Source organism: Petaurus breviceps, unplaced genomic scaffold (genome assembly GCF_028583685.1).
Source record: "Petaurus breviceps papuanus isolate PSGF00001 unplaced genomic scaffold, PetGlider_PUasm1.0 90692, whole genome shotgun sequence".
Taxonomy (NCBI): Eukaryota; Metazoa; Chordata; class Mammalia; order Diprotodontia; family Petauridae; genus Petaurus; species Petaurus breviceps.
Window position 1 is genome coordinate 9,605,243 of NW_027187313.1, and position 27,295 is coordinate 9,632,537.

Genomic DNA, 27,295 nt, shown 5'->3' on the forward strand with positions numbered 1-27,295 from the left:
CCAGCAGAAAGACTAGGTATAGCAGTCTTTTAATTCAGAAGGCTAGGGGGATTAATGGGAAAGGTCCCTCTTGCTGTGACTGAAGGGGACCAGTACAGGATGGGAGGAGTCCCAGCATGCCAGTAATAAGCCCCACCTCAGCGGACCAGAGATCTTGAGTCCCAGAGTGCTGGAGTGGACAAGCGCCAACACCAGGCACACACCAGCCACCATCGCCAACTCCAGCTCAGCACCAAGTAAACGACAAGATCACTACAATATCCAGCTGCCAGCACCTGATGCCCCAGCACAGAAAACCAGTAAACAAGCCCCTACCCCCCATCACAAAAAGTCTGGGATGGTGGGCCCTGGGCCCCAGAAACAGAGTTCAAATTTAAAAGCCAGGAAAAAAGGGCAAACAACATGAGCAAGAAGAATCAAAGAAAAACAAAGACCACAGAGAAATATCTTGGTGACAGGGAAAATCAAAACACAAATTCGGGAAAGGACAACATGGTCAATACACCCACATCCTGATCTCACCAAGTAGTGTCCAAAAAGACCTAATCTTTGTAAAACATATTAATCAATAAATAGGGATAGGATTTCTCAGTCAATAACAATCGGTATCTCCAATACTGTACAAGGGTTAAAGTTCTAAACTTGAAGATAAGAAAGATGTGAAGTCCACTCCTGCCCCTGGTATTTACTAGTAGTGTGAGTCATTTAAATTCTCTAAGCCTCAGACACCTCCTTAAGATCTACTTACCAAAAATTATAGGTGGGCTGCAGTTTGGGTCAGTGCTCCACCAATGAAATCACAGATGTTTGACATATTGCTGTATATATGAATCAGCAAGTCAATATTACCATGAAGTGTCTGCTGAGATATACAGAACTGGATATTGATTATAATAATATCATCCTATAATCCTATCATTAAGAATGGACCAGTGGACAGAATGCTGGACTTGGAGTCCATGTGTTTCATGAAAGATACCCAGAACAGAATCCAAACAAAGACGGATAGCCTATAATAGGTGAGGGATTCTAGATACTCTTGATTATAGAGGACATTGAGCTGACCAACCATGGGTCTTCCTCACAAAGTCTTATTGTTACACCAAAAAAGTCGGTCTAACTCTCCTCACAAGAAAAACCAAATGGGCAAAGAGTGTTTCTTGTCCCTATCATGACAACCTGTAAAGCTGATCAACTAGAACAGATAATTGAAAATATCTTGCAAACAGACAATAAGCTAGTTCCAGGAATAGACAAAAGGAAGACAGAGGGTTAAATTGATTTTGAAAACTGCAGAATTCTCTGAATGACCCTAGTTTCTCTCTGAAAAAAAAACTAACTTTTTAATGTTTTCTTCTGATGATGTATTTGGAAATGAAACAGGAAGCAATTTACCCACTTTCTGAGGTATTAAAGTAACAGGTTGAAAAAGACACTGGAAAGCTACATGGTAGCCATAATCAGGCCAAAGCATAATATCAAAGAAAAAATGTATAGGAGATGTCATGTAAATGATTATTATCAGAGAATTGTACAACTGGGAATATGGGTCAGTCATGTAAAAAGAAGGAAGGATGGCCTTAGAGACAGCCCACATGCTCCACTGGTATTCACATAATGTCAAGATATCTAGAAGAAGGACCATAAAAATCTCAAACAGTCCATATCAATGATGGAAAGTGTTTGGTTGTCAGTCAATCAATATGCCTACTATGTACCTGTTGGTCTAAATGCCTACTGAGTACCAGGCATACGTGGATAGAAAGAGAGAAAAGAAATGTTCCTGGCCTCAATAAGCTTACTTTTTATCAAGTGCAACAACATGTACACATATAAGCATATGTATATTTACATACATATATATGTACATACACATTATGTAGATATAGAATATAAAGTATTTTGGGGGGTGGATGAGTTACTAGTATCTGGGAAGATCAGGAAATGCTTCATGTAGAAGGTGGTGCATGAGGTGAACTTTGAAAGGAACTAGGGATTCTAAAAGTCATTGATCAGGAAGGAGTACATACCAGTGATGTGTTCAGACTGCGTAATGACAGAGAGATGTTAGAAGCACTATTACATGGAAGCAAAAGCAAGAAGACCCCTGAGGCAACAGAGTTCACTGAGCAGGGAAATGACATGGTTACATCTACATTATAGGAAAAATCACTTTGGCAGTTCTGTGGAGGAGAGAACTTGAGAGTGAGGTCAATTAAAATTTTCTAGGTGAGACATCATGAGGACCTGAATGAGGGTGATGGCTGTATGAGAAGAGAGCAGATGATAGGGAAATAAATCCTATTTTATAAAACTATTTTCAGTTCTGAATTCTCTCCTTCTCCAATTCCTCCTCCACCCGTTGAAAAGGCAAGAAATATGATGTCCATTATACATATGGGCAGCTAGGAGAAGCAGTGGTTAGAATGCTAGGTCTGAAGTCAGGAAGACTCATCTTCCTGAGTTCAAATCTGCTCTGTTATTTACTAGCTGTGTCACCCTGGACAAGTCATTTAACCCTGTTTACCTCAGTTTTCTCATCTGCAAAATGAGCTGGAGAAGGAAATTACAAACCACGCTAATATCTTTGCTAAGAAAACCCCAAAAGGTGTTATGAAGAGTTAGACATAATTGAAAAAAATTACTAGACAACCAACACATACAAAGTTATGCAAAACATATTTCTACATTTGCCATATTGCAAAAGGGGGGAAAAAGCAAGAAAGGAAAAGGCTAAAGAAAATAAGCTTCAATCTGTACTCAGGGTATATCAGTTTTCTCTCTGGAGGTAGACAGCATTTTTTATCATGAAATAACATTTCATTAAAAAAAATACCATTTTAACATAGAGTGGTCTTGAATCATCATACTAACCACATTTAAGGAAGGACAGGAACAAGGCTATACAAGAAGATATGGTGTGGATGGATTATGAACTACCCCACTGTGAGGAAACCAGAGTTTTAACAAAATGCTGAAATACTCCACTGCCTGCTGATTGGAAACTGACTAAACAGATATAAAAGCTGTGGCCCAAAAAAGACAAACTCCCTCTCCTAGCCAGGTATGGGGATGGGAAGGAGCAAGGTGACAGCACAATCTGAACTTTGAAAAGTGATTTTTCATCTACTTCAGGTAAAAAAAAAGCACAATGAAATTAAAGTCTTCAATAAAGTAACCACAACAATACATTTCCTTCTACTCCATTCTTCAGTACCCAGAAAATAGTATACTTTTTCTGTCCCAAAGTATATCTCTATATAGATAGCAAGTAGAGATGGAAAGCAAATACTGAAACAAATTACTTTTCAAAGGATACACATAACTTGAAGGTCAACAGGTGGGCACAAAACGATGAGAATGAAATCATTTGGAAGTTACCTTTTTGGTACATTTCTTTACAGTATTGATTAACTCCTGCATCACCAGGTCTACACTCTTCAGGGAAGGTCCTTTTAGCTTTACAATTTGTTTTTTAACTATTGCTTCAAAAGCCATATCTGGAGTGAATAATCCTGTCCTATAAATAGAGAAAATAGTATATCAGATAATGTTATTTTTAATACTAAGATTCAATCCAGGTAACACATTTATGGTAATAAAAACAAAGCATTTAAGTTTATTCCATCTATTATAATAAAAAAATATAAAGCAAATTTTTGAGGCACATCATGATATGTAACATCTATAATTCTGTTGTCATTAGTCCTTATAGTTGCATACCAACCTGTGAACTAATATGTACAAAGGTGGAAAAGAATATCATTGCTTAAAAGTATCATTTCAAAGTAGATTTTACAGAAAAGAAAAATGATCATTGCTGGAGGGAATGTGAGAAAATTGAGATACAAATTCACTATTGGTGGAGTTGAGAATTGATCCAACCAGTCTGGAGAACAATTTGGAACTATGCCCAAAGGGCTATAAAATGGCATACCCTTTGGCCCAGCAATACCACTATTAGCTCTTTATTCCAAAGAGATCCAAAAAAGAATTGGGGGGGGGGAGGATCATTGTTGCACTTCTTTTTGTGGTGACAAAGAATGGGAAATGGGATACCCATCAACTAGAAGAATGGTTGAACAAGTTGTGATATATGATTGTGATGGAATACTGTCACGTAGTGACAAAGCTTATGGCTTCAGGAAAACCTGGGAAGACTAATGTGAGCTGATGCAACATGAAGTGAGCAGAAGTAGGAGAATATTGTATATACTGACATCCATGTTGTAATAACAAACAGTGAAAGATGAAATAATCTGCTTAATTCAATGATATAAGACAATTCCAAAGTATTTATATTCTAATAACAATGAATGAGAAGTGGTAAGAAGTCCAGAACAGGAGTTAGGAAGCATAAATCCCAATAGGTGTTCTATCTATACAAGATAATTACAACTTGGGTAAACATCCTTTATGATCCTCAAATCTTCATATATAAAATGAATAGATTGAATTAAATTATCTCTAAGGTCTCTTCCAACTCAAAAATTAAATTGTTCTAAGTTTCTTTCTCTCAGTGTATTTCCCAAAAGTAACTGAGAAAATGTGAATTTGCTAAAATTCCAAGAATAAGTTTAAATTCCTGGCTCAAATTTTAAATTTTTATGAAGGGTCCCATGCTATTGTTCCTTGTTGCTAAATACAAAGACCACCACTAGAGTAACCAAGCCCCATTTTTCTTGCCCCAGATGCAAGAGACCCTATACCAATATACTAATTTTCTCATCAGCAGCCTTATATCAGTCAGTCAGCCAACAATCATTTATTAAGCACTTGGTATGTGCCAGGCAAATAAGTACTGGAGATTTTTTTTTAAAAGCAACAATGGGGGGCAGAGTCAAGATGGCGGAGTAGAAGCAGGACCTCCTCATTGCTCCAGCTCCCACCTTCCCCAATCCATGTAAAAAGGGGACTCTAAACAAACTTTGGAGCTGCAGAACCCACAAAATGACACAGAGAAGATAAACCCCCGCCGAGGACAGCCCAGCAGGCCGGCAGGAATCGGCTAGTGCAGCCCTCTGGGAGCCCAGCCCAGCCCCACACCAAGGCTTTAGCCCCAGGGCGGGCCTGACTAGCCTCCAGCCAGAGGGACTCCAGATCACCAGCAGTTTTGGCCGTTTCCAAATTTATCAACACATAGATGCGAAGGACAAAGTGAGAGGTCAGTGCAGTCTGGACTTTGGAACCCAGTAAGTGGGAGTGCATAGCCATGTGGCAGCTTCAGCTCCTGGCCTGAAGAGTGTAGGGTGACCAAGCACCATTCTGAGGGGTAATCACTCTTGCTTTAACCTGCTTGGATCTGGATTGCAGTCTAGGGTAGAGGTCCTGGGGTGTGTGTCCAGCTTGCCAGAGCGTGTGGAGACCTCAGAGAGGGCACCCATCTAATACCTCTGGCAGCTGAGAAAACCCCAGTGTTTGGGACGAAAGCTCCCCTGTCTGGTGGCAGAGTCCTACTGTGGCAAAAAGCCCAGGGGTCAAGTGACTGAGTGGCGGCATGACCAGGCAAAGTAAACAAAGCAGACAGAAGATTCCAACATTAGACTCGTATTTGGGGGACAAAAAGGAGCAAAGAATGGAACAGGAGGAAGACAGTGAAGTCAGAACTCCTGCACCAAAAGCTCCAAAGGAAAATACAAGCTGGTTACAAGCCATAGGGGACCTTAAGAAGCAGATAACAGAAGTGGAAATAATACTTGCAATACTATTATGAAGAAAATATTTTGTAAGCCTTAAGAGAGTTATATATTAGTAAGATTTTTCATTGTTACTATCAAAACACAAGCATCCAAACTTATTGCCAATGGGTCTTTTTTTTACATAGCTGAAATCAGCATTTCATTTAGCATATTATAGATTTACTAATTCAATTTAAAAGTTAAATTTAATATAATTTTTCATAAATTCATAAAGCAAGATACCTTTGTACAACTAATATTCAGAGGAGATTCAAGGCTTAAATTTGAATGGAATATTGAAGGAAAAAAAGTGATTGGGGAAAAAAATTAACCAAAAAATTGAGGAGACCCCTTAGATCAGAAAAAGTTTGCTGTGGAGCAGTTAGATAGGGCAGTGTATAGAACACTGAGCCTAGAGTAAGAAAGGCTTAACCCCTGCCTGCATAAAATTAGAGAAAGAAATGGCAAACCACTCCATTATCTTTGCCAAGAAAATCCCATGGATAGTAGACAGTGTCACATAGTCAGAGAGAACCGAATGACTGAACAATAAAAGTAACAAAGTTGACTGTAACAAGAGTGAAAATATTTATATGGATCAAAAGTATTATTGATATGAAATCAAGGTTGCTTATAAAGTGGGTTTTTTGCTTTAGTTTTGGTTTTTCTCCAAAATATGACCGGGGGAACTTCAAGCCTCTCAAGATCAGAAATTTCTGACATGAAGTTTGGTCTCAACTCCTAGATGTAAGGGACAGACATTAATATGAAAGAGATTATGGTGGTATAGTGGGAAGAATTAGGATTAACAATGAAAGGACCTTCGTCCAAATTTTGTCTCTGCTACTTACTAAAAATCTCTTTACCTTATCAGCCTCAGCTTCCTCTTCTGTAAAATGAGGGAACTGGATTAAATGAACACTAGGATATCTTTCAGATTCAAATCTGTATTTTATGGATAGCAGACTAAGCAAGGAATCTATAGAGCCTGTAAAGGGCAAGAGGGAGAAATAATAGGTATAGAAACAAGAAATGTAGATTTAAAAAAATCAAAAGGAATCCAGATGCCAGGAGAGGGGCCCTGGCAGAAAATCAAATTGAGACAAGATGATTGATCACTCATTTGACAAGCATATATTCAGGCCTTTCTAGAGCATCAAAGAACTCCTACTAGGTCCTTACAGTAAAGAATGAAAAGCAGATTTTTATCTGAGAGTTAAAAGATTTGAATTTTGTTCACAGTTGTACCACTAACTGAATATACTTTAGAAAACTATTCTCTTTCTTCAAAACTCAGCACAGATCTCACTCTCTGCAGGAGGCCTTTCCTGGTCTCCCCTCCCAAAGTGCTACTGCCTTTCCCTAGGTTACTGCCATTTACAATGCCTATAACTGTTTTCTTGTGGTCTCCTTTATCTGACTGTGAACAACCTGAGGACAGGGATCTTATCTTTTTATCTTTCTTTTTATCCCCAGTGCTGAGCATATTATTGGCACATGGTAAGTTCTTAATAAATGCTTATTGACTAAATGACTTACTTTATCCAAATTTGGATACTTCCAAAATTAGTGTATTAGATCTGGTACCCCCAAAAGAAAATTATGATTAAATATGAAACACATACTCAGTTTCAAGCTCCATCTAGGAGAAAATCATTGTCTATGGTCAATGCTAATTGAGAGTAGAGGAGATAATATTTTTTAAAGTGCCATTGAAAAAGTCTCTCTATTTGATTTTGGAATATAGTCAAATACATATGCTTAGCCATATATGCACAAATAAAATGACTGCAAATTAATCCCTTTAAATTCCTGTCCCTAACCTCTTCCCAATTTGATCAAGATCAAAGGTTGAGACTTAATAAAAGAGGCAAAGAGATCCCAGATCATCTGAAATAACTAACAAAATTGAAAACATAGCTTAATACATATTAATTCATAGCATAAAATGGATACAGTGTGATCTACTTTGTTGGAAGACTACCCACACTGATGAAATTAGAGGTCTAATGAAGTAATACAATTCCTTTTCATCACACTTCTGTACAAAAAAGAAGAGTAATTAAGATCTGTCTATTTTATGAACAGGGGAAAATGGCTGCAAGAAAACAAAGAGATTACATAAGATGCGGAGAGTATCATCATAGAAACTAGAAATATGATTTCCAATTAATGACTCCTACCTATACACTCATTTTCTTATGGCAACAATAACCGGACAAGGAAATCCACGTATCACTCACCTGATACCATGAATGTTTTTGATTGCATAACTTATTTCTCTTCTCAGTTCTTTCTCATTAAACTCCATCTAGGAAAACAAAATAAGGAATGAAAGTATTCTGCTCAGTTCCTTTTTAATAATAATACAATCCAATATTAAGAAACAAGCATGACTTAAATGTGTTATTCAAAAATTGATATCCATGTTTGTCATCATCTAAAACCAGAAGTTCATAACTTTTATTTACATGAAGGTCAAGGATAAGGGTAGAGTGTCTTGGGTGGCTACAGAAGACTTTATTAGTAACTCTATTACAAATAAGGGTAGAGTTAGCTTGGGATATAAGCATTACCTAGATGTAGGCATCAAATACTACCACTGACATTTACTAGCTATGCCACCCTGAATCATTTAATATGTAAACAACTCCCTAGGTTCTCATCTACTAATTTATAGATGGATTTAAATGTACATTAGTAGAAGGAATTTCAGTACAAGGAGTTCCTTACATTAGAGAAATCACAAGTTCTTTTCTTACTAGCATACAAATAGGAAAGGTTATTCTAAAAGATCCTGCCCATCCCTTATTTTTTCCTCTTACATTTAGAGATACTGTTCTTATTGTATTTACTCAAAAGATTAAGTTGAAGAAATCATATTATAACCAAGGGGTATCACATACTATGCATTTTCAGCCTGTCATCTATTCTTACATTAACAATGACTATCACTTATTGGTAGCCATTATGAGTGCCTTTGAAGATGGCACAAACAAATGAAATGTTTGAAATTTCTCTGTAAAAGGTAGCTAGTTGGAGACCTAGATCATCTCTAAGGTCCTTCCTAGCTTTTAAAATCATTATAGCCTTTAATGTTGGACTAATTCTCTATTGGGCAGATTACTGTAATAAATTCTTTCAAGGGTTTCCAGGCCCTTCTGATTTTTTTTTATTTGACACTGGAAATCTAAATTATATAATTATGGGTATTAGAACTTGAAGGAATCTCTCAAGCTCATGCTTTTAAGCAAGCATAGTATCATTATTCTCACTTGACAGATAAGGCCTCCTGAGGCCCAGGAATGTTATAAGGCATTATGATAGAGTGGAAAGAATATTGGATCTGGAAAGAAAGCATCTGAGTTTGAATAAAGGACCTAATTTCAACATGGATTCAAACTCCCTGTATGTATGACCTCAAGCAAAGCATAGATCTTCTCTGGGCCAAAGTCCCTCCATACAATTATGTGGTTAGACTCAATGATCGTGAAGGTCCCTCCCAGCTCCAAATTTGATTCTGTTATTTACTTCAAAGGCAAATGAACAGTAAGTAAACGGAAGAGTTAATATTTAAACTGAATCTTCTACCTTTTATTAGAGGTATTTCTATCTCTAGGATTACATGAATCTGTATTTCCTCAATTATAAGAGCTAGTGATTGAGTATAGAACAGAGAGAGTACTGGTCCTAGAGTTGGGAAGATGTGGGTTCACACTCAAGTTTCTTGATATTTATTCGCTGAATACCAATGGGCAAATCATTTAATGTCCCTGAGACTGATTTTTCCCACGTGCAAAATAGTTATTAAAAAATGGGTCTAATGCCCACCCCATTGTTGTGAGGCCTAACTGAAATTGACATATTTAAATTATTATTAACAGCATTCTCAAAGTTAAACATTTAGTTTAGATACTAAAAGGAAAATAAATGTGTAAGGTATAATTTTAAAACCTAAATGAAAACTTACCTAGTTTCCTTTACTAAATTGTTAGACAGAAGATGCTTAATAAATGTTTGTTGAATTGAAATGCAAAGATAACCTTTTATTCTTCTAGCTTAAAACAACTGATTAAAATTATCAGTGGAAAGTTTAAGACCTAAATAATAAAAACCAAATTGCAAATGGAAATACAAAGCTTTTTTGAGAAGCATTACATAGTGGCTAAAATTAATATGTAGGTACTTATTACTATGCCTCAACTATGCATGTCTAATGATTCCATTTTTATTCAAAGCATTAAAGTCTTTTATATAAAAAGGGAAAAAAAAGAAAAATGTGTGACAGTCTGCCCCAGACTAGCTAAGAGCTTTGATCTTTTGAAAAATGAACCAGTAGCTGTTAAAACAAAGACCAAATCTCATACAGTACCAAATGTGGAGGGAGAGAGGTACTATTTTTCCTTCTTCTTTTCTGCCACTTAATCATGAGTAATAAGGGTCATAAGTAATAAGGCCCTCTTTTGTTTTCAAATGATCCTTTCTCAACAGTGATTCTGACAGCAGCCAGATAGAGAAAAGCCAGAAATGCCAGCAGTAACTCCCAGCCCTGCCCCTCCCACACACACACACCTTCACAATCTCAAAAGGGAATCGCTCGTGGAAAATGAGGTTTATTTTTGCACCACCTGAGAGTTCCAGTGTATCTACTTGATCTCCTGATCCTTCAATTCTCTTTTCAAAATCCACTGAAAACTGTTGAACCATCCTATAATATTAAAGAAAAAAAGTCAAAATTCCTAAGTTGAAGAGTCTTCCTTTTCTGAACAGAATTTCACTACATTTATTCCTAGATATTATTTTCCTAATGTATTGAGTGGCACCTACTGGCAAAATTAAGATTGCATGCTTTTCAGCTCTAAGGAAATACAGTACTATACAGTTTCTATACCAAAAACAATTTAAAGTAACATAAATACTTTAAATTCCTACGTATCATTAAATGAATTCTGTCCACTTGATCAGAACTGGTCAAAGTATTTAAGTAATTTTTCCATTTTCATAATAGTAAGTAGACAGCCTGTGGAATTTTTTGGTCTCTCTTGATGAATTCAATGACTTGGTTCATATGAACTTCATCTTGAAAGTTCTGGCAGAACTGGTAGGTGTTAATTGCTGACCCACTGTTAATGATATTTGAATGATCTCAGAAATGATAGAGATAACACAGAGTTAAAGACAGAAATGATAGAGATAACACAGAGTTAGAGAAAAACAAAGATTGTCCTGTATTTCAACCAAAAAAAAAAGGAAGAGGGAGGGGACAGAGACTGAAAACTATGAGCCAGTGAAACTGACTTTTATTGCTGAGAAAATTTTAGAATGGGTCATTGTGGAGATTGTTATCGAAAATCTGGAAAGAGAATCAGCAAATAGAAAGATCAACTTGGCTTCGTCAAGAATAGGTTATGACAGATTAAACTTACTTCCTTTTTTTCCATGATTAGATTAGTAGAGAAGAGAATGGGGCCTAGGATAGAACCTTAGGAAATAACCACAATTAGTATGAAATAAATGATTAATCAACAAAGGAGAATGAGGAAGGTTGGACTTCTATATATTATCTCCCAAGACCCACCCCTCTTCTGAACTTCCTATCATCATGGAGGATACCCAGTCTCAGTTAGCCAGGCTTAAGCCTCACTATCATCCTGAATTCCTCACTATTACTCACCCCACAAATGCAATCAGTGGCTGAATCACATATAGTTTTTCTAAAGAATGGTTCTATACATCTGTACAATGTTCTATACATCCCTTCTCTCAACCCACATCATCATCTCTCACCTAGATTGTAGCAATAACCTCCTACTTTGTCTCTCTGCCTCAATTAACTTCCCAATCCAATCCTTGCACAGAATCACAAAGTGATTCTATCTAAAGCATAGATCTAAGTCACCTTTGCTCTGTAAACTGAAATAAAGGAAATGTCTCCATATTGTTTCTAGGAATAAATATAAACTCCTCCATCTAGCATTTGAAGTTTTTCACAATATGGTCCCTTCCTATCCTAACCTCCTTACCCATTACTCTCCACAGGCATTTCACAGTCCAGCCATACTGTCCTACTTGCCATTCCTTACATGTGACTCCATCTTCTCTCTCTGTGCTTTTGTGATGGTTGTCCCCATGCTGGGAATATACTCCCTTCTAGCCTTCACTTCTTAGAATATTTGACTTCCTTTAAAACTCAGCTCAAATTCCTCTTTCAAAAAGGCAAATACTTGACTTTTTGTTTCCCCAGTGATTAGAGCCTTAACCTGCAAAGTAATCATCCATCTGCTCAGTCTGTATCTTCTCCATACTTCTTTATGTATATTTTGTCTTCCTCATCATAATGTAAAGTCTTTGAGGGCAGGGACTGTTTTTGCTTTTGCTTTTTAATCCCAAAGCTTAACACTGTGCCTATTGGGGTGGCTAGGTGGTACAGTGAATAGAGCACCAGCCCTGGAGTCAGTAGGACCTGAGTTCAAATCTTGCCTCAGACACTCAACACAAAAACTAGCCATGTGACCTTGGGCAAATCCCTTAACCCCAACTGCCCTGCTTCACCCCCTCCAAAAAGCAAAAAAAACAAAACAAAACAAAAACCAAAAATAAAAACCATTGTGCCTACCAAAGCAAATTTGTAATAAGATATTTGTGAATTGATTAATAACACAAATCTAGCAGACAGCTAGCACTGTAAGATAGATGGATTCCAATTCCAATATAAAAACCTACTTTCATTTTTTTGCTTACTACAGATTATAATTATAAAATGCTAAAACCTTTTTTAAAGTTATTTAAATTTTTTTAAAAAACAGCACATATTAATTCATTTTTAATGTCTTGATTCTATCTTATGATCTCTCTTGTTCATCCCATCTCTCCACTTACAAGGCTACCTCCATAGTTCAGGTCCTTATTACCTGTCATCTAGATCATTGCAACAGTCTCTGAACTGGTCACTCAGCCTCATTATCTCCCCATTCTAATCCATTTTCCCTTCTCTAATCCCACAACTACCAAAATGATTGTCCTACAACATAGTATATTGCAAGCCTAAATAAGCAGTGTGCTAAAACAATTACCAATGACATTTCTAGAAATTATTAATATCACTTAATATATATTCTCCTTCAAGAGCTTATTCCTACTTATAGAGCTAAAAGACAAAAACAAAAACAAGATAGCATAAGTAGCATTAAACCTGCTAATTAACTGAATGAAATGATCCAAGTTACAACATAAAATGGAGAAACAAAATAGTTAAGAATATGATCACAAAACATATGAAGATTAGGAAGTTTCAGGAGACTCACTTTTTTTTTACTAACAAATGACAAGAACAGACAGAAGAAGCTAAAAGTCAAACTAAAAGGATTTTTGTGAACAGGATGAGACAGTGAAAACTCACTGTAGCAGAGCCTTTGTCTTTCTTGTAGGATCTTCTGGCTTGAAGTTTTTGTAGGCTTCCACTTCATGTTCTATGGAGAGCAATTGTCCCTGGAGCTTGCTCCTGAAGCTCGGCAATGTATCTCGGATATGGTTAGTAAGTTGCTAGAAACAAAATCATGATGATAATGAATTATGTATTCAGGTGAAAAAGAATGATGTGTGCTGCTTTCATAATCATTTACACTTTGAAAATCTCAAATATACCTTGCTATCTGTGAACACATGGGGACATAACAATCGGGGCATACCTTGTTGATTTGATTTCCTTTGGGATGTTTTGTGTTCTCTTACTTTAAGAAAACACTGTGACTTCAAGAGGGAGTTTTGCCTAATGCATTTTCTGCAGCAGTAAAGTTCAATCAAGCTGTATTCCTCCTCATCCCATGACTGCTATCAATCAGTCAGGTATTTATTAAGTACCTACTGCATACCAAGTAGCTGGTGGCACAGTGGATAGAGCTCTGGGCCTGGAGTCAGAAAGACTTGAGTTCAAATCCAACCTCAGGCACCTATGAACTGTATGACCCTGGACAAGTCACTTAATTTCTATTTGCCTCAGTTTCTTAAAAATTACAAAATAATAATACCATCTATTTCCTGAGGACATTGTGAGAATCAAATCAGACAATAATTTAAGTACCTGGTACATAGAAAGCATTAAATAAATATTATTATCACATCTTTTTAAAAAGTAGTTGTGGACCTCTTTTCTTTCCCCATTAGACTATGAGTTCCATTAAAACTGGATGTTTTTTGTCTTTCTATCCCCAGTGCCTACTTAACAAAATGCCTACTATATAGTAGGTGGTTAATGATGGCCTTACTAACTTAAACAGCACATACCCTTTGTCTCAGAAATAGTTCCATATGTCAAAATTATATTTAAAAAAGGTAAGCGATCCATATGTGCACAAAATATATTTAGAGTAGTATATTTTGTTATAGCAAAGAACTAGAAAAAATGGGGAACCCATCAATTAGAGAAGAGTTGAGCATAGCCTGGTACTATAAATAATAAATGGGATAGTTTCAGAGAAATTCGAAAAGATTTTATGAACTGATGCAGAATGAAATAAACAGAACCTGGAGAACAATTTATATAAAAACAAATTCTAAAAGAAAACAATTTTGAAATACTTAAGACTTAAGATCAACTACAATGACCCACCACGATTTCTGGGAGCTGATAAAAATAATATTTACCTTTAAAATTTCAGCATATAATTTCTCTAATAACTGAAAGGATGCATATTAAAAATAAATATCTTGACATTCACCTGATTTAGGACTTTCTGAAGATGTGGAGTTCCCATTCGATCAGCAATGTGTCTGTAGCCTGGGTGGGAAAGAAAAAATTTTCTTTCTGCCAGCAGAGCTGCCTTAATGTCCTTCTTTCCATCAATATCTTTTTGGCTTCTGTTTACCACACCCACATAACCTAAAACAAGCAACAAAATCCAACTTTCAGAGTCCAGGATTTAACTAAGCACATATGACTCAGATAATAATATTTTGGGGGCAGGAAGGGTAACATAACATGAGTGGATCTTTTACTTCTAAGAACTTTGAATTTCATATTGATTCCCAAGCTATTAAAGTCTCTTCGAAGTTCTGTGATATACCTATGTACATTCAGCAGTTAAATGAATTAGAAAAAAAAAATCAGTTAAGTGACTTTATCATATCATCAAGTCTGTACTGAATCCATATACCCTCCATTCAATCCTCTTCCCTTTTTTTCTTTCCTGTTCTCTCTGTTTGGCAATTTAAAGGAATTCTCCCCCTGGATCATTTTCAATACATCATTTGAATATATTTGTTCAACAGTGATAAAGACCAGACCCACATTCCATAAATAACCGGATAATTTTTAATGTTTTCAACTGAAGAGACCGCCTTACATTGACACTATCAATAGGTGCTCAAACCCTTTCTTCTCCTGGTACTGTTGGGTGATGTTTGGGACCTCACAGTCTTACCCCTTCGAAGAGGAAGCAATTTGTTCTCTAGAACATCCCTTGCATCAGTCCCTTCATCCATAAGATCTAGTTTGGTGATGACTCCAATAGTTCTCAGACCTGCGTGATGAACAAACAACAAAAACCCATTTATAGGGGGACAGGCATATCATACAGAAATCTCTCCCTGAGCAAGCCAGCAGGTCAGACCTTCTAACGGCAAGTTGATCCCATCCCTTGCCCCTCATTCCAGCATGCATGCCTTCACTGTTCCTGATTCTGACTGCACAATTTTGGCCCTTCTTTTTTTGTCACTCTGTCTTTAAGTTCTCTACTCTGATTCTTTCCACTTTACATTACTGTCACCTTACAGCCTAAAAAGAAAACTTTGAATTCACATATCAATATTATTTCTCTCACTGGAAAAAAAGGAAAACAAATTCTGTATCATCAAATATCTGTTCTTTTACATATGTCAATGTATGCCCACATCAGTTTCAGAATAAAAATTCTATAAGGAAAATTTATGTTTTTATATTTTTCCTGAGCTATATCAATCAAAAAATAGTAAATATAAACATATCTTCATTAGGCTGAATGAAAAAATGATCTTTCATTTAAAATAGATTATAGTTTTCACTGCTTATCAGAAAAGAGACGTGTATCATATTTTTGACATTTAGGGTTTTTTCATCATGTGGAATGTTTTGTCATTTACAAAGCTCCAAGGTACAACTTCCTCAGAATTTGCCCTATATTTATTAACTAAATTAAATAATAATTTGTTAAGTACCTATAAATTACAAGGCATTATTAATAAAAGGAAACAGGAACTTACATTCTAGCTGGAGGGTACAACATATACATAGATGAGTAAACAAAAGGTAATTTGAAAAGAGAGGGAGAACTGACAATTTAGTGGGAAGAAGGAAAGATCAGGAGGTGATATCTGAACTACAGACTGAAGCCTGTAGGCTGTGTAATCTTGAGCAAGTTACTTAACCCCAATTGCTTTAAAAAAATAAAAAACCTCCTAGGGCAGACTTCTGAGTCACACAAACAAGATGAAGGAGTAGACGTTTTCTCTGAGCACCAGAACCTCTAAAACTTCTCCAAAACAGAAATTATGTACCAGATATAAAGCTACTTTTGTCTCTATAGTCTAGGACACTCAAGAGTTCAAAAAAGGGAAGGTAAAACAAAACAAAACAAAAATCCACGAGTTTACTGACACAAAGTTCATTTAACACCTCTCCCTAACTTCCCATGCTATGTGCAACAAGGTTACACTAAAAGTTCCAAAGATCTGACACAGGCTTACACCAAAACTCACCCCCACAATTCAGTCCCCCCCCCCTTTACATATCAGGGAGACCCCAGTGCCAGGCTATAGAAGTTTGGCTAGTCAGCAATAAATAGTCACTGGCCCCAACCATGTAACACACCAGTCCTGCAGAACTCTGAATTACCAATGCCAGGGCAGACAATCCTGTAGCACCAGTACTTCAATCTGAACTATTGACCCCAGCCAGATAACTGAGGAACGGAGAGAAGAGGATGGTATACCAGGATAGGATACCCTGTAGGGGAAGGGGAGAAAAAGAAGGGAAGTTCAACACTCCAATAAGCCTGAGGGGGGGAAGCATCTAAGTGAAGCCATTTCTGACCAGCTAAAAGTCACTCAGGGCAGAGACTTAGGCTAAAAAACAATGTTATGTAGCATGGGGGTGGGGGGTTTAAGACGCTTTGAGATGTCGCCCCAAGGAAACCACCAGGAGAGGAGACAGTCAGAAAAAGAATATGAGAAAATCAAGAGAAAAGAAAAACAAAGACTGAAATTACCAAAGATCTCAAGAAGAAGAAAACTTAAACACTTCAAACACAAGCAGAAAAATCAACAAGGAAACCATTAACAGAAGGAAATATGACCTCCAGACCTAGTTCAAGCATCTATGAATAAATACTGCAAAACAAAATAAAATGACCCAACATTTCATGACATAAAGGACCCTGTAGAATGTAAGGAGAATATGGAACCATAGCACACTGTTCCTGAGTTCTTCAAAAGAGGATTATAAGAGCAGAATTTATGGCCTACACAGTAAATAATAATAATAATAATAATGGGAAGAATAAAAAATCGAAGTTGCAATGAATGGCAAGTCTCACCAAAATATTAAAGAGAAAACAATATATTGGGATTGCAAATACATTGATTTGAAAGAGTCTAGAAGAATAAAAACAGTAACATTAAAATAAACTGTGTTCACTATGCAAGCAAAACTTAATGATTGTAGACAGGATTCACAGAGACAACCAAAAGACCATAAGTCTTCCAGAAGAACATGATAGGACAAAAATCTTTAACAACATAATGAATCAAATAATAGATGAGAATAGCCCAGAAATTCTGAATATAGAAAATGAAATAAAGCCAACTGAAAGAATTCACAGATCACCTGCAATGGAAAAAAAAGCGCTCAAAACTCCAGGATACAGCTGTTAAATTTAACAATTCAATTCAGAATCATTAATTCTTCAAGTAATCAGGGAAAAGACCTTGAGATACAAAATGAAGGCAATTTGAATAATGTTAGACTTTTTTTCAAAAACATAATATCATCATAATCAAAATATCAAAAACATAAGAAGACAAAAAGCAATGAAATTGAGAATTCAGCTCAGAGTGACCTACCTTGCAAATCTGATTCATTAAAAAGATAGATATCCAATAACAGAGGCATTTGAAACATTTTAGGGAAAAAAATCCCAGCACTGAAAAGATTATTTGTACCTTGAGCACCCAAAAGAAGATATGCAGGAGGAATGAATAAAAATGTAGCAGACAAGGAGAGCAACAGAGTTATAGCAGAGAGAACAATAAGAGACCTCGCTAATGTACACAAGCAGAGATGAAAGTAATTGACTGATGGAGGTAAAAGTGATCATGAAGCACAGACCCTAGTGACAGTCTGACTAGGAGTGAATTGATGTGTGTGTGTGTAGGGGGGGGTGTTGTTGCTGTTTTAAGGAAACACAACATAAGGGAACATAGGAGGGTACATAAAAATGGGTAAGGGAACCACAAGAGGTTAGAGAGGAATGTGTGATGTCCTGGGGACCGATCAAGTTTTAACAATAAGAGGAAGGTTACTCCTGTGGTTTCAGAAAGAGAAGAGCCTGCAGGGGAGTGGATGAGGAGGAAGGGAGAAGAATCGAAAACAGGGAGTAAAGAGGCTTTATTTTGATGATATGAGGGGGTTTCAATGATGAATGTTCCTAGGGGTGAAGAGAGATGGTCTGTCAAGGGCGATGGGGACCTTGTAATGTGTGTGGCTTGGGGATCTGATATTTAAAAGTCTACTTTCTCTACAATGGAGTTGGGGAGGTTGAGATCCTGGGGGCAACTGTCACCTAGGGTAGTTGGAAAGTGTGGACCCACAGAGATCTGGAAGCACCTGGGCAAAAAAAAAGGTAACCAGAGAAGTATATACATCAGTAATAGGTTACATGATCAGAGATATGGTGGGGGAGGCACTACCATTATGCTGTGTCCTCTCTGACACCTGCTAATACTGACATTGTCTTGGGAGTGAGGTGAAATGGAAAAAGGGAATCCATGTAGCAAGCTCTACAGGGCAGTAGCAAATGCTACCTAAAGGGAAGAGCCTGGAATGGATACACTGGAAGCTTTGATTACATGAGAAATACAGAGAAAAGAGAGACTGGAAAATTTTAAGTCATGAATCAGAGAATGAGGGTCTGATATAAACAGAAATCAAGGATAAATAAGGAAGAGAATAAGAGAAATCCTTTTTTAGAAAAGGGCACCAAAAATGAAATTTTAAAAACTAATAAACAGGACTAGTTGAAGAAGAGAGAAGAGGGAATCTATTTTATTAACTGAGAAGAAAAATGGGGTAAAGAATTACAAAACTAGATAAAAGTGCGAAAGACGAATAAGCAAAAACCCAAATGGCAAAGGGGTAATAAATGAGACTAAGGGATCAGAGATGTGGGAAGAGAACCAGTAGGAACAGGTACACCTTAAAAAATAATAAGGCAAACTGAAGGATCATAGTACTATGCTTTCAACAGAAGAAAGGGGAAAAGCATAACTTGGAGGGAAAAAACCCAAAATTACAAATAAATAGAGGAAAATATAAACCTAAATTTAATAAAATTAAATGCAAATGAATTAAATAATCCAATAAAATGAGAGTGACTGAATATGAAAAATGTCCTGCAATCTGTTGCTTACAAAAAATACATACACACAAAAAAAGACATGAACAAAATGAAAGTTAGGTGACGGGAAAAAAATGACCATGCAACAAGTGAATGCAAAAAAAAAAAAAAAACAGAGCAAAATTTGTAATCATGCTATCCAAGAAAGTATAAACAACCATTCAAAAATTAAAAAGAGGTGAACAAGAAAAACTATTATGTGGAAAGTAACCATAAACAAAAAAATTAGTAATAAACTTAAACATTACATATACCTTAGTATTGAAATTCAAAAAGGAAACATTCTGAACTATGACAGGTAGAGACCAATACAATAATTACAGGATATTTCAATATCATGCTATCAGTTTGGGATAAATCTAACAGAATGATAAATAAAAGGGACAATCTGGAATAAACAATTTACTGGAGAAACTAAAGTTAAAAGATTTGTGGCATTTTTTAAATAGGACAGCAGAAGAATACACATATTTCTTAGTATCACATGAAACTTTTACAAAATTGACTATGTACTAAGGCACAGAGATATTACAAACAAGTATAAAATTTCATAAATAGTTAATACATCTTTTACAAACCAGACCCAAACGTAGAATTAACAATAAAACCCTAAATAATGAGTGGATCAAAGAACAAATCATAGAAACAACTAATAACTATATAAAAATAATAATGAAACATCATTCCAAAATTTCTGAACATTCAATTCCAAAATAGGCAGCTAAAATAGTCCCTGGGGTGAAAAAAATCATATTCTTACAAACATGTATTAACAAAATAGAAGAGAGGTATGGTAAACTAAATAATTTTTTTAATCAGAAAGCTGACACATAATCAAATCTAAAATTAGCACAAAATAGGAGATACCAGCAATGAGAGGAGGAATAGATAATATGGAAACAAAAAAAAAACACAGAAGTGATAAAAAAAAAACCTAAAAGCTGGTTCTTTGAGAAGACTAATAAAATTAATAAATCCCTAGCTAATCTGATTAAAAAGTAGAGAACAATCAAATAATATAATAACAAATGAGCAAGGTGAAATTCCAGGAAAACTGGAAAAAATAAAAGAATAATCAGAAAATATTATTCACAGGCATATGCTACAAAAAAGAAAACCCTAGGACTCCCAAAAGAAATAGAGGAATACCTTCTCAAAAATATAAAATACCTAAACTCTCAGAAGACCAAATAGAGATCTTAATCCAATCTAAGAAAAGGAAATAGATCCGGCTGTAAAGGAATTAACAAAGGAAAAAAAAACTCTTGATTCTCATGGATTCATGAGAATGCTATCAAACTTTTTTAAAGAACAGTTAATACCCATACTTCACAAATTATTCTTTTAAAAAATGAGAAAGAAAGCACTCTACCAGAAGAATTATTTTATGAGACAAATAAGCCTAAACTAGAAAAAAATAAAACATGGAAAGAAAACTATACGACAATATCATTAATGAAACTTGACTCAAAATTTTTTAACAAAATCCTGACAGACTGCAATTTATCTGAGAAATCAATTCATTATGATCAATTAGGATTTATACTAGGGATGTAAAGATATCTCAACATTAGGAAAACAATCAAGACAATTATTCCTATTAAAAACCAAAACACCAATCATCTCAACAGATACCAAAAAAGTCTTTAACAAATAATCTTATGACAAAAAAAAAAACATTACAAAGTGCAGGCAAAAGGGATCTTTTAATATTATGAAAAATTTCTATCTAAAACCAAAAGCAAGCACGATATACAATGGCTATGTACTAGAACCTTTGTCAATAAATATAGGAGTGAAGCAACAGATACTCACTTTCTCCACTCTTGTCTTATTGCTGTTGCTAGCATTTGCAGAACTATATCAGATAATAGTCTGTCCCTATTCACTGATGATATGTTAGTTTACTTAAAAATTCCTAAGGAATCAGCAAGGATACTAATTGAGACAATTAATTGCTTCAGCAAAGTTACAGGCCACAAATAAATCCTTTAAAAAATCAATACAATTTCTACATAAAAACAAAACAGAAGAAGCAATAATTAAAAAAAGAAAACTCTTTCCATATAACTAAAAATGTATGAAATATCTGTGGAAATGACCTAACAAAACACACAAAGGACTTGTATAGATTTAATTACAAAGTACTCCTTAAAGAAAAAGCTTAAATAGATGGAAGAATATTCAGTACTCATGATAATGCCATGTCAATATAATAAAAATTACAATACTACCAAAATGAATATACATTTTAATGCTCTATCAATAGAATTACCAAGGGGATACTTTGTGAAACTTGATGAAATAATAATAAATTTCATTTGAAAGAAACAAAAGAGCTACAACAGCATAGGAAATGATGAAAAGAAGTAAGGATGAAGGCAGCATATCACTTCCAGATTTGAGATTACATTATAAAGCTACAGTCATCAAAACCATCTGGTATTGATTTAAAAATAGATAGATTAATGGAACAGACTAGACAAGGGAGATTTAGAAAAATTAAAACTCAATAACCCAGTTTTCGATAAAGTGGAAAACATAAATTACGTAGGAAAAACACCTTATTTGATTTAAAAAAAAAAACCTTCTGGGAAAACTGAAAATGAATCTGTCAGAAATTAGGCTGATATCAATACCTTTTGCCATAATGCACAATACATTCTAAATGAATATATGAACTTAATATTAAAGATCACACTATTAAAAAAAATTGAGAAGAAACAGATTATATAGCTCTAACATGGGTTAGAAATGTATCCTTAGGGGTGGCTAGTTGGCACAGTGAATACAGCACTGGCCCTGGAGTCAGGAGGACCTGACTTCAAATCCAGCCTCAGACACCTGACACACTTAATAGCCGTGTGACTTTGGGCAAGTTACTTAACTCCAATTACCCTTCAAAAAGCCAAAAAAAAAAAAAAAAAAGAAATGTATCCTTATCCAAATGAGAGAGTAAATTACAAAAGATAAAATTGTTAACTTTGATTACTTGAAATCAAAAAGCTTTTGCACAGAGAAAATTAATGAACCTAAGACAAGAATGGAAGTGATCAAATGGGGGAAAATATGTATCAAAATTCTCAGATAAGGGTTTGGAATCCAAGATATATAAATAATTAGTGGGTGTGTATATGTAGTATGCCCATACACACTTATGTACGTATATCTTATAACCATTCTCCAACAGATAAGTGAACAAAGGATATAAACAAACATTTCTCAAAAGAAGAAATACAATGTACTCACAGCCCAACTACCAATAATAAGAGAAATGCAAGTCAAAAAAGCCCTGAGGTTTCATCTCACACCCTATAAATTGGTAAAAATGACCCCCCCAAATGACAATAGTCAATGTTAGAGGGGCTACAGAATGATAAGAAAACTAATATAATGTTGGTACTATGAAATAGTACAACCATTTTGGAAAGTAATCTGTAATTATATAAATAGAGTAAAATGACCTTACCCTTGGAACCAGAGACACCATTGCTGGGTTTATAGCCCAAGGAAGTCACTGATAAATGCAAAATATACCCATATACTACAAAATATTTATTGCAGCACTTTTTGTGATAACTAAGGATTGGCAACAAAGTCAATATTCATCATCTGGAAAATGGCTAAACAAATCATGGAACATGAATGAAATGGAATATTACTGTGGTATGAGATAATGTATGCCACGAATACAGGAAAGCATGGAAAGATCTCTGAATTCATGTAGAGTGAGGTAAGCAAAGCTAAGAAAATAACATACATAGTAACAACAATGTTGCAAAAGGAAAGAACAACCACTCATTCAAAAATCAAAAGCAAATGTGGGAGCCTGGGGGTGGAGTCAAGATGGTGGAATAAAAACAGGAACTTTTCTGAGCTCTGCTCCAACCACTGCCAATACCTGTAAAATATGACTCTAAACAAATTTTAGAGCTACAGAACCCAAAAAGTGACAGAGAGAAACAAATCTCCCACTGAAGGTAGCCTGGCAGGCCAACAGGAAGGGGCTATAGCACCAGACTGGGAGCCAAGGGCAGTCTCCCATGAGGCCCATGGTTCTGGCCTGAGGGCCGCCCCAACCAGCAGCACAGGACAGTGAATCACTGGCAGCTGTAGCAGTTTCCTGACTTCTCAACCCATAAACACAAAAGATAAAGTAAAAGGTCAGTGGGGAATTCTGTTGGAACCCGGTGGAGAGGAGCCTGTTGGGCCCCTGCCCCCAGGGGAGAGAGGTGGAGGAAGTGCAGTGGCTGCAGTTGTTGCCCGGTGGCTCCCTCCAGAACTTCTGGCCTGCAGATCACAGGGGGACCAAACAACCATTCAGAGGGTGATCGCTCTTGCTTTCACCTGCTTGGATCTAGATTGCAGTCTTGGGTGGTGGTCCTGGGGTAAATAACCAGTGTGCCAGAGCTTGGAATGTCTGTAGAGAGGGTGCCTTCCCCATAACTCTGACAACATTTGCGAAAACCTCAGTGATTTGGGACATAGCTCTCTTCATTCTGGAGGCAGAGTTTTGCAGTAGCAAAGAGCTCAAAAGTCAAGTAATTGGCTAGCAAGATGGGTAAGCAGAGGAAGTGCAATAAGACCATAGAATCCTTTTTTGTGGACATAAAGGATCAAAACGTGGAACCAGAAGAAGTCAATAAAGTCAAAACTCCTGAATCAAAAGCTTCCAAGAAAAACATGAATTAGTTACATGCCATGGAGGAGCTCAAGAAGGATTTTGAAAATCAAGTAAGAGAAGTGGAAGAAAAACTGAGAAGAGAAATGAGAATGATGCAAGAAAATCATGAAAAGTGAGTCAACAGCCTGCTAAAGGAGACACAAAAAATACTGAAGAAAATAACACCTTAAAAAATAGACTAACCCAAATAGCAAAAGAGGCCCAAAAAGCCAATGAGGAGAATGCCTTAAAAAGCCTAATTGCCCAGATGAAAAAGGAATTTCAAAAACTCACTGAAAAGAATAATTCCTTCAAAATTAGACAGGAGCAAAAGGAAGCTAATGACTTTATGAGAAATCAAGATACTATTAAACAGATCCAAACAAATGAAAAAATAGAAGTTAATGTGAAATATCTCATTGGAAAAACCACTGATCTGGAAAATAGATCCAGGAGAGATAATTTAAAAGCAAATGTAATAAAATTATAAAGATCAAACAGGAGTTGAATGAAGAGATATGAGAGGACATCCCTAATTCAACACCTCATGGAGATAGGAAGTCCACAGGAGTTACACATTGCACATGTTTTCAGACTTTTTCAATGTATTGGTCAGTTATATTCAATTTTTTTTTTTGCTTTCTAAATATACTATGTTTTATATTGGATATCTTTCTAGGAGAAGGAGGAATGCTTGTAATAACTATGATGATGTAAGACCTGAAAGACATCAATAAAAATTTATTTTTAAAAAAGTTAAGAAAATCTAGTAGTTGGAAGCAGTGTCTGTGTAAAGCAAGTACCTGACTGCATGCCAAAAGCCACAGGCAACAGTCCTGCCTCTCCAACTTGCTAGCAAGATGGCTTGTATGAAAAATTAGAATGATATCTGTTGGGCCTGCCATACATGATCATAGGATCATCAATTCAGAACTGTAAGGAACTTAGCTGTCCCTGGATCCACCCCAAATAGGCCAAAGGACCTGCCCCAGGTCATGCCAATGGCAAGTAGCAGAACGGAACCCTGACTCTCTGGCACTCACACCAATATGCTTTCTACTACATCAGACTCTCTTGATTGTTAACAAAGTACAGAATTTTCTCAACTAATTTTTTAAAAAGAATTCCTACTTGCTATCTTACTGATGCCACTCCTGAAGTCTAAGGACCTCCAGACCTTTTCGTCCATCTTCATGGGTGGGGTGAACTCTCTAAATTTTGTTTCCCAAATCTACTCTGAAGTTTACACCTCCTGAGCATTCTTGGTCCCTATTAGAGAGGAAGAAGGGGGGATATTGGAGATCTCCTCCCACATCTTCCACCATTTAAGGAGGATGTCTGGGGCATTTACTTCATCATTTCTTACCCAGCTGCTCTCCTAGAATTCATGATCATTCTGTAGGATGAAATCACCTCTGTAACTCATGCCTCCTCAGGTCATTTCCGTCCTGCACTGCAGCACTTCATAGTGTCCCCTGTGGCTACCCTGTCCTAACCCTTCTTTGGTTTCTTTTTATAAGTCATCTTTCCCCATTAGATTGTGAGCTCTTTGAAGGCAGAGATTATTTTGTGCCTCTCTTTGTATGCTTAGCACAGTACCTGGCACACAGATACTAAAGAAATGTTTATTGACTGTGACTCCCAATTAGTTTGACTCCTTGAAAGAAAGCACTGTGTGTTTTTTTTTCCCTTGTGTTTTCACAGCCCTTACGCTGTTTGTGTCAAAAATTAAGCACTTAGGGGTGGCTAAGTGGTGCAGTGAATAGAGTACTGGCCCTGGAGTCAGGAGGACCTGAGTTCAAATCCAGTCTCAGACACTCAACACTTACTAGCTATGTGACCTTGGGCAAGTCACTTAATCCCAATTGCCCTGCCTTCCCCCCTCCAAAAAGCAAAAAAAATGAAAAAAAGAGAGAGGGGGAAAAAATTAAGCACTTAATGCTCCTTCATTGTTTATTCTAAGATGTGGAGAGAGTGCATTCCAGGTACCAAGAATTAACAATATGTAATGAATGAACAACAAAGGGTCCTATACTTGGTATTATAATCAGAGAGACACATACAAAAAGGAGGGAGGGAAATCCATTCGAGTGGAGCATTTAAATCCTCCCTGGTCCCTCCTTACAGATTAAGGAGTTGCAGTAATAGGTTCTTAGAGGGTTGTCCTGAATGTCCATCTAGAATGTGATATAGTTATTGAATTGACAGAAAGTTTTGGTTTGTAGCCACATAACATGCTCTTATCTGGGAACTCAAGGCCTGTCAACCCAAGCACAAATTAGGAAAGGGCAAGAGAAAAGATCACACCACAGGTAGACAATACAGGAGATACCAGTTTTCTGTGTGTGAGAGCAACCTTATTTTCTTTAGTCTTAGTGATAAATTTTCTTGGGTTAGAAACACATGAACTACAACTATTTTAATATAAGGTTCATATAAGTATCAGACCGTAGCATAAATTTCTCAAAAAAATAGCTTTTGTATTATTCAAGCATGAGACAAGCAGTCAACAGGGATATTTGGATATCAATATGCAGATTCATTTGGATGATTCACAGGGCTTGTGTTATCTATGGTTATCTTCTTCCCTGGCTTACCATGGGTTTTATTCAAACAAGAAAATCTTTTTGCTTAAGAAGAAAGTGAAAAGACTTGGTTAAGTATTCCTTGTACTTGACTGACAAGAAGGAAAAGGAGTCCCTGGCAGAGTAGAAGAAATAATTCATGGAGGTAGTGGCAGCAGTGAGAGAGGGAGGGTGGAAGAACAGTGTGTAGGGATTGGGTATTTAAAAACAGTATAAACAAACTGATAAACAGAAAAATATGACATAGAGAATAAGAATTAATTAAAAGGAGATTACTAGAAGATTACTAGATAAAACTATAAAATCAATGAAGCTATCTATATAATATGTATGAAGCTCTTCACACAAAGGATAAAACCAGATCTTTTGAAGAAGCAGCACCCAGTATTAAAGATCACAACTTTGAAAGTGAAGAGAGATTGTGAGAAGTGAATTGCTGGTATAGAAAGACCAGATTTGGTTTTCTGGATTAAGATACGAAAATGATGAGCTCATAAAAAGAGAGAGAGTGGATCTCAAGAAAACTAGAAGGCATATGTACAGCAGATTTTCAGACTTGATCAAGAGGGCTTTAAACTAACATTTTAGAGTTTGAAAGAGCTATATACTATTACTATAAAAGAAAATGGATATAATATTTAAAAGATAGGAAGAAACCTCACTAGTTTGCAGGACAAAACAATAGAAGAAAGGATCAGTAACATTTAAAGGCCATAGATATCC

At 36.1% G+C, this 27,295-nt stretch overlaps 1 protein-coding gene across 5 annotated transcripts in view; it reads right to left on the reverse strand.

Annotated features, from left to right (window-relative positions):
- The window catches only part of DNM3 (dynamin 3), a 708,993-nt gene that overhangs the window by 470,777 nt on the left and 210,921 nt on the right, over window positions 1-27,295 (reverse strand). For all 5 annotated transcript variants that reach the window (XR_011163889.1, XM_069065578.1, XM_069065580.1 and 2 more), the window contains exons 5-10: window positions 15,098-15,196; window positions 14,396-14,556; window positions 13,078-13,220; window positions 10,251-10,386; window positions 7,922-7,989; window positions 3,382-3,520 (exon numbers count right to left, since the gene is read on the reverse strand). Coding sequence is in view for 4 of the 5 variants with exons in the window: in XM_069065578.1 (XP_068921679.1) it covers window positions 3,382-3,520; window positions 7,922-7,989; window positions 10,251-10,386; window positions 13,078-13,220; window positions 14,396-14,556; window positions 15,098-15,196 (746 nt within the window). In the remaining variant the exon portion in view is untranslated. The remainder of the gene's footprint in view (window positions 1-3,381; window positions 3,521-7,921; window positions 7,990-10,250; window positions 10,387-13,077; window positions 13,221-14,395; window positions 14,557-15,097; window positions 15,197-27,295) is intronic.